General features: G+C 45.8%; 1 protein-coding gene across 3 annotated transcripts in view; it reads right to left on the minus strand.

Moving 5' to 3' along the window:
- The window catches only part of kcnq3 (potassium voltage-gated channel, KQT-like subfamily, member 3), a 104,542-nt gene that overhangs the window by 93,574 nt on the left and 544 nt on the right, over window positions 1-10,424 (minus strand). The window contains exons 1-2 of one of the 3 annotated variants that reach the window (XM_040049325.1): window positions 9,436-9,787; window positions 8,493-8,940 (exon numbers count right to left, since the gene is read on the minus strand). The exons of 1 other annotated variant lie outside the window; for it this stretch is intronic. In XM_040049325.1, the coding sequence (XP_039905259.1) occupies window positions 8,493-8,806 (314 nt within the window). In that variant the 5' untranslated portion in view covers window positions 8,807-8,940; window positions 9,436-9,787. Of the gene's footprint in view, window positions 1-8,492; window positions 8,941-9,435; window positions 9,788-10,424 lie in introns of those variants that run through there. One more of the 3 variants, XM_040049326.1, reaches the window with a different exon arrangement.

Below are 10,424 nucleotides of genomic sequence, written 5' to 3' on the forward strand. Positions count from 1 at the left end.
GTTGAATTTATCTATATAAATATTAATAAAAGTATGCCGGATGGTATGAATCTTCCATCTGTGTTTACGCAGCTCGTGTCATGTGACGTCTTTACAGCCAATCACGCTTGCTGTTTACTGTAAATACACACTGTGGACTTCATTACGACCTCCTGTTGGTTGAGCAGATTGACGGAAATTTGCTGATTTTGCTCTGCTGAAGATTTTTCTAATCTGTCTTACCCGGGTCACAGCTTTCCTGCACAGGAAATTGATCTGCGACCAAAATAAAAGCACTAAAACTACAGCACTACTAATTAAACCTGATCTGGTCCCAACCAACAGCATTTTAAGAAGATAAATGATGAGCAGTGATGCATTTATTCCCTCTACAAGGACGTTTCACTCATTGTGCAGTGACAAAACTACTCAAACATCTCTGCCTGTGGATGTCTTTACTAAAACATGAGGTTTCACTCTGACGAAGGACCGAGGACAGCGGCTGCACCGGGAGAGACTGATGCGCCAATAAAGTGTGACATTAATCTCGTTCAGCCTGGATTCAGACAGTAATTTGCTGAGGTTTCAGATAATTATGCACAGCAGTTTCCTGCCAGGGTAAAAATAGCTTTTTGCACGTTCAGCAAAAATCAGGGACGATTAAGATGGAATTGGAAACTCGTCATCTTCCTTTTGTTTCAGTTTGACACAAATCAGAAAGCCGAGCTGGAGAATGTATCGCCCATTTAACCATCTACGTTGTAAGCTCTGTGTATTCCTTTCAGGTCACATAGTATTTTATTCAAATTAAAAGGTTTTTCAAGCTCTCAGGGGTTCAAACTTCTTTCTAAACTTTGTTCAGACTTGATTCGGAGCCTAGTTTCAGGTTTGAGTCAGTTTGAAAACATCCGTATGAGAAAATGATGAAACACGAGTACACAACATCTCATCTGGGTTTAATGTGACACTGAGTGGTTTTCAGCTTTGTGAGAGCTGTTCGACCGAAAAGCAGGGAAACGGCTCAGCATCAGGTGACGGAAACACAGACGAGATGGTTTTGGATGAGCTGGAGCAGAAAAGCAGCCCACAAGTTCTCCTAACATGTGAAAACTCCTTTGCGTCCATCATCCTGGTCTAAACTGCAGCAGTCGGATCAGCTGCTCGTTTCAGGATGTTTCATTTACACGGTTTTGACAGAGTTTAGAGGAGGAGGGCTGCAAGATGGCCTCCACCTGCAGAGCGGCGTGTGATCCTTCGAGCGATATGAAAGCATGAAAATCACAAACACTGACAGCACAAGGTTTTCATCTGAAGGAGATGATTTCCACCCACAGACACGGCTGCTGTCGTTGCTTTTCTAGTAAAAGAAAACAACATCAAAATCCAGGAGAAGTGAAGAGAGAGTGAGAGAGAGAGCATGGCATCAAACAGAAAGATGCATACAGCAGTGCATTGTGGGACGGAGCCCTCCTGTCAGGCTTGTCTGGATGCCAGGCCGAGGCCAAAGATCACCACCGACCTGCCACCAAAACTGCTGATGTCAAACATCTCGCGTTTCCCTCGCTCTCTTTCTCTGCTTTCACACATGCTCGCTCGCCCGGGCTCGCAGCCTCCACTCTGGATCTGATTTCACTCTCTCCACTGCGTTGTTATGGAAACCAAAATTTGGGTATTACATCACTTCAGCTCTGTGATGGTAGCTGCGGTCCGATACTGCAACCTTTGCTCACAGTGTCGCCTCCAGAGGCAGAAACAAGGACCTGAGTCACGTTCAGCATTTAAACTTTAGTTGAGTCCAGAGAAGAGATGAGCCACGATTAGCTTCACTCATCAATAACTGAAATCTGATCAATATTTGTCCGGACAACAGCCCCAGTTCTCCTCAGTGATCTACAAACAGGTTAGAGTGCTGAGCTGGTTTAAAGCTTCCTCCCAAACATGCCACACGTCCGGCTTTGTTCTGGTTTAAGTCTGGTTTCAAGCTCAGTTTAGACTTATTTCACACTGGTTTCAGAGGTTTTGGATTTAAATGTTTCAAATCTGCTTTCAAACTTTCAAACTAGATTAAACTTGAGTTGAACCTTGGTTCGGACTACTTTCATCCTTGGATTAAATTTAGGATAAACTTTGTTTCCAGATTATTTTAGATTGGTTTCAAACTTGTCTTAGACCTGTTTTGAACTTTTTTGCTAAAGCATATAGTTAGGGCTGGACCAGGTGACCCTGAATCCTCCCTTAGTTATGCTGCTATAGACGTAGGCTGCCGGGGATTCCCATGATGCATTGAGTTTTTCCTTTCCAGTCACCTTTCTCACTCACTATGTGTTAACAGACCTCTCTGCATTGAATCATATCTGTTATTAACCTCTGTCTCTCTTCCACAGCATGTCTTTATCCTGTCTTCCTTCTCTCACCCCAACCAATCACAGCAGATGGCCCCGCCCCTCCCTGAGCCTGGTTCTGCTGGAGGTTTCTTCCTGTTAAAAGAGAGTTTTTCCTTCCCACTGTCGCCAAAGTGCTGCTCATAGAGTGTTGGGTTTTTCTCTGTATCTATGAAGCGCCTTGAGGCGACTTTTGTTGTGATTTGGCGCTATATGAATAAAATTGAATTGAACTTAAGTTCAGACCTTGTTTATACTTGGACTCCACCTTAGCTGGTCTTGTTTAGAGTTTCTTTTTCAGTCTTATTCTCAGCCTTGGTTAAAGGACTTGTTTTGGAATAGGTACCAGACTTGGTTGAGATTATTTTCCATCTTTATTTTGACTTGTTTTCAGACTTTGTTATTTTGGAGAACCTGATGCTTCTCGGGTTGGTCTGAGTCTAAAACCTTTGCACGGTTCTGCATGTTAACATTACTCAGACTGTTTGTAGGAGACAGGAAACTCTTTACATGGAAGGACAAAGGCACCATTTTCCAATAAGCTTGGAAAGTTCTGCAGGTAATCGAGTGGTGACGTCAGACTGCAGTGTTTACATGAGCGAAGCTTAGACAACAACATTAGACACCAATGGCTACAGTCGTGCATAAAGTGTTAAACCTGAATGTGTTGCAGTATCACATAAAAACGAATAATCTGACTGAATAAATGTTTGTTTTTCTGTTAACAGACCTGCCACAACAAGTTTTTCCAGGACACGACTAAACGCAACGTCCCAAGCAGGTAGAATTCTGAGTGTTTTTGTGGTTTTCCGACAGCGGATCCTCCTCTTTGTGTCTGCGTTTTTCCCCTCTTTCTTTATCGCAGTCCATCCATCTGCTTCTGCTCTTTAATCCTCGTCCCACTTCCCCATACATGTGTCACATTGAAGTGTTGCCTATGCATCAGAATCTGTGGGTGAAGTGTGTGAGTAATGCTTCCCCTGCTGTCAGCCCGAACAGCTGAAGTGCCCTTGAGCAAGACACTTAACACCCAGTGAGCTGCAGCAGAGCTTTAAACCAGCAGCTGGTCGACGTCTGTGACACATTCACATTAAATGATTGTGCTGGTCGCCTCGTCGCCATTCGTATCCGCCCCATAGATGCACCCGCAGTGACATCACCTATCGGTCTGTAAAAACGAGCGTTTCAAAATCGCCATCTTAGCGTTTGGAAGTCCGGGTATGATGAATGAGGGGAGAAGCTGATTATGAAGCCACATGCTGATTGGCTAACCAGCCAGAACGACTAAATATGACCTGAAATGAGGGATTAAGACCATAAACTCCTCAGGAAGGTGTTTACAGAGGGGCTCACGGCTGTTTTACATTCTGCAGGAACACAAGTCTTTCTGCAATCAGAGCTGTCGCCCCCTGGTGGCTTTTAAACATCACTCAGGTTTAATGCATTTAACTCATCAGCTTCACTTTTCAGATCCTTTTTCAGAAGCTGAATCCGTCTTACACGCCATCTATTACGCTGCCACATTCCCAACATCAACTAACAACAGAGACCAGTGAACATCAAAAATGGCCGACTGTTACAGAGAACATGTTTACGTGTTTTTTAAATGACGTGAGTGAGACATTTTTCCAGCACTGAACAAAATTTAGGTTTTAATGTCATGCCAGGTAAATTCCTTTTTTCCTTTTCTGTTGATTGGATGAAAGAAGACAGTTTCCCCCAAATACAGCAGGAAATCTAACAGAATCCTATTCTAATGTAGTTCTATTGGTATCTCGTTACACAGAGAGTTTTGGTTTAGTTTCACCACAGTTACTCTGGATACCCTCCATGACATCGGCCTGTCTGCAGGGCTGAAGGCCACCAGAGTCAAGGATCAGTCAGCTGATTAAAAACATGAAAACAAGTTTTGTTTCATCAAAGTTCGACACGGTAAACAGAGCGCGTGAAATCGAACGAAATCGATCTGGCGACCTGAACTGAAACCAATTTTTCCTTCATCTGCGACTCGCTGCAGGCAAAGTTTCCTCGCTTTCTAATTTATGAGCTTCATTTGAACTTATAGACATCAACAACTCCAACATGCAGAGCCAGTCCCACAGTTACAAATGTTCAAGGTTCCTGAATGTCCTCAAGCAGCTGGTTAAAGGACGAAAAGGCTGCTGGGAGCTATTTTCACTGGTGGCTTTATCGTCATGGTGATGTAGTCCATGTTTGTGACAGCAGGACAACGTGTTGGTTTCCAACACACGTAACTTCACATGGAAATCTCAGGCTTGCAGTGAGTGTTTTGATCCAACCGTCTGCAGCAGGTGAGGACACGGTTCACCTGCCCGCAGGCTGAACTCGCCGAGGCCCCGGAGCTATGGACCAGGAGGGAGGAGGCGGAGCCTCTCTGCAAGATGACCGAGTCACTGGAGAGACATCTGATTGTTGTTTACTTTGTACAATAATCCAAAACACCTGGATTATTCTAACTCCTGAAATTTCAAATGGTCAAACAGAGTTTTGTGTATTTAACTGGAGTAAACTGCCCCTTTGATGAGTCTTCACATTTATCTAAAGTCACGTGTCAGTTTGGACGCGCATGTTTCAGTCCACCGTTTCTGTATTCGCCACTTCCTGTCACACCACCCCCAACACCAGAGCTCCCCTTCTTTCCTTTTTCACACGTCACTTCCTGCTCTGACACCAGCCGCCCATATGGAGCGGCCATACTGGGAGATGCATATGTCGTGTTGCTGGGAAAGCACGCGTCCTGCCAGTGGAGCACGAGATTCGCCACGAGTCAGTCTCTTTGGGCTTGTTTTATCACATAGTAGCAAAAATAAACTGGAGTCAGGAGGACGGGTTTCCCCCTGAGTTCAGACTCTCAGGCAGGACCATCTGTCTGAGCACACCAGAGGGTTAAGATCTTTTAATGAAGGATTATATGTAATAGAAAGTCAGCAGGAATAAAATAATGTTTCATAATATTAAATTAGGGCAACCTGGACTTCTAGTGAATATTTTAGCCCCAAATATTAACATTTGGAAGAATATTTTTTTATTCGCATCAGCTACGAGAATAAATAAGAGAAAGTCATTTCTTCACTGATCCATCAGGTAATCTTGGCCAAATAAACAATAGGAAGAAGAAACCAGCCGGTGCTTTCTTGTTGTTTGTGGCTGCAGATGTTGAGTTTGTACCTCTGGCTGCTAAATAAAAGCTCTCGTTTGGAACAACGGTGAATTGTGAGAACAAACAAAAGGTGTTTTCCTGGAGCTGCGATCCTCTGTCGTTCTGGCAGCTCTGTCAGCATCCGTGAGACCCGAGAGCTGAAGTGTGTCCAAACAAGGAGCAAAAATAAAAAGAATATTTATTACAGTCAGCTTCGCCTGGATTCATTACTGCCCGGCAGATTTTTACTGCAGAGGTGAAACCTTCACTCAAACTAACAACAGGCCCTTTTTACAGCTCGTGGACGCTGTTACGCAACCTGAAAACAGCCACAACTCAGCATTAGGTTATTCATGTAGAAGCTTCCTGCTGCTCTGGAATCTGGAGATTTCCCAGGAAGCATCTGCAGGTCCAAGTGTGGCAACATTTACCTGAAAAGCTAAAGTAACCGCCTCAGTCGTCTGCTGCGGATTGGATTTAACAACAAACTAAACCATCGGTTTGCTTCTTGACTGTAAACAGATTATTAATCCGGTTCAATGAATAAAACACATTTTCTGATGTTTCACAGGCTCATAAAGACGAGTTTAAGACCTCAGCTTTGAAAATACAAATTCCTTCTTATGAAGGTACCGACTGCAGTACAATGAGATTCAAACAGAGCTGCACTTACGAATGAAGAGCAAGTAAGACTCTTACACCAGCCTTCTTTCAGCCTTCCCATTACAGTGGTGAGATTAACCCGGATGAGCACAGCCATGTGATCGAAACACAACAAAGATCACTTTGTTACTGGTTGGGAAGCAGGGTGGTCGTTTTTCGTCCAAAGTGATCCAAATTTGAAAAGTAAACACCTGTAATCATTTAAAACTGGCAACATAAAAGCCTGAAGACGTGACCACGCAGACAACCTGCAGTGAAGTGAAACAGAGGCAGTACTGCAAGGCTGGTGATAAACATCGTCCCAAACATCGCGCTTCACAAGCTTGTTAACGTAGTTTTAGGCATAAATTAAATTCAGGAATTCGTCTTCTGCATTGCCTTTGAGTTTGGAGTTTAAATGACCATCACGCACTATTGTGATCTCAGTCAGCAGCATTCCTCACACCGTGTGCAGGAGGACAAAAAGAAGGAGATCCAACAGTTTTCCTGGAAATGTTTGCAGACCAAACAAGATTTGAGGCGACGTTTCAGGTTTCAATCGCAGCTAAATGACGGTAAAATACCTTTTTGACCTCAAAACACAAAAATATGTTTGCGACAGACCCAAGATGCAGAAACACATTTACACATGTCCGATCCAGGACGCGATCAAGTCAGCGCGTCCACATTTAATCGGGTTATTCCCTGATCAGCGTGATGTCACACAGAACTCTGACCTCTGACCCCCACACCTGCAGCAGGTAAGTTACGCCTTTGTCACATTGACTCAGCAGGAATAACATGAAAGGGTCTATGTGGATATTTTGTAATGTAGTAGATTCTTGACTCAAAGTCGTGTCCCAGCACGACTTTGAGTCAAACAATCAGATTCGTCACATCGGAGTGATTTCAAAACTACAGGAAGTGCTTTAAAACCAAAGACGCCTCTTAAACCAGGAGGACGAGAACAGGCAGAGTTCATGCAGGTGCTGCCTGCTGCCTCTCCACAGCAACGTCTTTGAAGACACGCTGGATATGAAACTGGGAATCTGCACTTCAGGGCTTCAGCAGTGGAGGGAATCATCTCGCCACTCACACCAGAGACCTCAATTCAACTCCCCCCTGGGACAGATTTAGGTTATTGATTGATCCGCTATTAATCATCATTAACAGTAATGGTTTGGTTATGTCTGGGCAATAAAACCAATTGGTTATGGTTAGAAAATTAAACTAGTTGCTCAGGTTTAGAGAAAGATCCCAGAGACAGTTGATTTACAGTGGTTTTCACGTTTTCTTAGTTGCCACGGTGACACATCCCCTCTGAAGAGTCTGCACATCTGGCTGCAGATGTGAAGCGTACCTCCTGAAAGATATTAGCTTCAAATCTGACTGTTATGAAAAACAAATCTGTGTCCAAGTCTTCAAACCAACAGGTGATTTTTGTGTGTTCTGGTCGTTCTTCAGATCACAGTTAAACAAACGAGCCACCGCCTCAGAAACAGCCGTCAGCCGCAGGATGCTGAGGCCTCTGTGCACGCTGGGATCTTTTCTCTGGACAGGAATCGGTCACGGACGTGCCCGACTGTCGGCCGTCTTTTCAGCACAGACACCTGCTCAGCAGCATGCACTATGACTCACCTGTTGCCTGGTTTTTGTGGTTTTACATAAATAAAAATATTTCCATCACAAATCAAAATTTTAAAATTAGCAGGGCTCAAGAAAAGTAAAGAAGAGCTCCTTTACTTTTGTCCACATTCACTCTGGTCTCATTTATTCATTTATGCAGTTTTTTTCTGTTTTATTGTGATTTGAATTTTAAAACTGAACTGAATAATCGTGATTATGTGATTGTAAGTTGAGCAGAAAAGTCCAACACTGCACGGGAAACAAAGATGCTGACGGTCACTCGGACCATCACTGAACGAGTCCCCCGCTCACAGCGAGCTCAGAGTTTGGTAACACACTTCAGCACCACCAGCCACCTGCTGGAGCTCCACTTATGTAACTCTTGTGGGTTTAAGTGGTTTCAGAGGTTTGGAATCCACATTTAAACCCATCCACCACACAGAATACCTGCACAGGTGAAACCTATCTCGCCCTCTCTCTCTCTCAGACACACACACCAGAGAAACGATCCAGCAGCTGAAGCCTGCTGAGCGCTTACATAACCAGCAGCTACAGCGACATACAAGAGGAAGCTTTTCATTTCCAGCAGCAATATTAAGTTACAGCCTCACCAGCTTCATTAAAGCCTGAAAACTGCTGAAACAAAGTGAGAACGGAGAGCCGAGGGGAGGATGTCTCTCCTCTCTCATCATTCAGATACTCACACGAACGCGTGGTAGAGCAGCGCCCATCCTCTCGGCCTCTCCAGCGCGTCGTAGATCAGGTTCTGGATCTTCCTCTTGCGGATGTTATTCCTCTTGGCCGGCCGGGCGTAGTTCAGGGGGGTCTTGGCCAGCAGCCCAATGCCGATGCCCTGGGAGCTCCGCTTGTAGTCATCCCGGCCCGGAGCCACCAACAGCAGGGCGCCATCCTTGTCCGCTCCTGCGGTGCTTTGGTCCAGTAAGTCCCCGGGCGGAGCGCCGGAGGGCTTCTTCTGCTCGTCCGAGCCGCTAACGACGGTCCTGGACCGGAGCCCCATGGTCAGTGCTGGATGCCCGGTGTGGGCAGCATGCCATGATCCGGGCGCTGGATCCGGAGACACCCCCCTCTCCTCAGCCGCGGGTCATTTAAGGATGTGGTCCCCGGCGCGAAGGGAGGTGCTCAGCAGTGTGACTGGAGAACGGGAGGAAAGGAGGAGTGATGGAGGGAGAGGAGACAGAAACGGAGCGTTACTACAGGAGAGCATCGGCATCTGGTACAGCAGCGCGAGGACAATGTGCGTAAAAACCGCGCATAACATGCACGCGCTGATCACCACGAGAACACACGGAGAGGTGAGGCCGACGCGGAGTGGGATATAAACCCACTAATGCGCAAAAACAGCTCCTTTTCCCGGGAACACAGTCTCCGTGTAACGCGACACGAGGCGAAAACACACCTGATCACACCGGGCGATCCCATCAATCAATAATCTGTAAAATAGAGCAACAATTGCCCACTTCCCAAACAGCCAGCACTCCCCCATAAACACACACACACACACACACACACACACACACACACACACACACACACACAGGATAGACAAAGACCTGGCGACACACACACACACACACACACACACACACACACACGGAATCAGAGAGCGCTAACACCACCGAGCCCTACCGGCAGCGCATCCCGGCCATGGCTTCTGTCTCCGGGGCTCCCAGCCTCCATCCACCTGCAGAGGAAGCGGTGCTAAGGCGGAGGAGGAAGAAGAGGGGGAGGAGGAGGATGGAGACGGAGGATGAAGAGCAGAGATGCTGCGCGAAGGAGGTCGATACTGAAACTGAAGCGGAGGAGAAGCAGCAGGGAGGAAGATGAGAGAGAGGGAGAGAGAGAGAGGGAGGCTTTCAGCAGCAGCAACGCAAACGCCCCGAGCGCGCGCACTCACACATCCAGGCATGCATACGTGCACGCGCTCAAGAAAGCGTCCACCTTCGCGTATTCAGGAGGAAAACGCGCCTGTAAACACAGGTAGATGCAGGCAGACGCGCGCACGACAATCCGCTCAGTCATGTAGAAGTGCACGCGCCTGTGTGCACATGCATGTGCAGGGAAACGGGCTCTTTATTTCAGAGGCAAAACAGAAAAACAGAGTTACATAAAGACGAAGCTTCCGCTCCTTAAAGGGTTAAAAAACAACGGAAACACGGAGCGGACTTCGGATTCTTTAGAAACATCATTTAAAGCGCAAATCTCACCACTGACCTTTGCTTGATGGGTTTACGTTTTCTAAAAGTTGGACTTTTTGTAAAATTTCAATAAAATCAGAATGAAGTGTCTTTAAATTTTCGCGTATGGCTGCGATAGCATGTCAGCTGTTGTTTTCTGTGTTTCAGTGCAGAGGCCAGGAGGGGTCAGAGGCTCTGCCTGACAATATTTGTTGTTTGAAAGTCAAAAAGCTCGGATAAAAGAAAGAAAGGACGCAGAAAACAAGCAGAGAGAAGCAACAAACCCCACAAAACCGAGTCCATAGAAAACAAAAATCCGCAAGGAGACAAAACTAACTACAAAAAAAGATTCAAATTAACCACCGAAGCAAAAAACACAGCAAATCAGTTTAAACCTTGAAAACTAAAAAGTCTTCAAAGTGAAGCAAAAACAACCACCTG

The sequence above is a fragment of the Simochromis diagramma genome, unplaced genomic scaffold (assembly GCF_900408965.1).
Source record: "Simochromis diagramma unplaced genomic scaffold, fSimDia1.1 OVJJ01000355.1, whole genome shotgun sequence".
Taxonomy (NCBI): Eukaryota; Metazoa; Chordata; class Actinopteri; order Cichliformes; family Cichlidae; genus Simochromis; species Simochromis diagramma.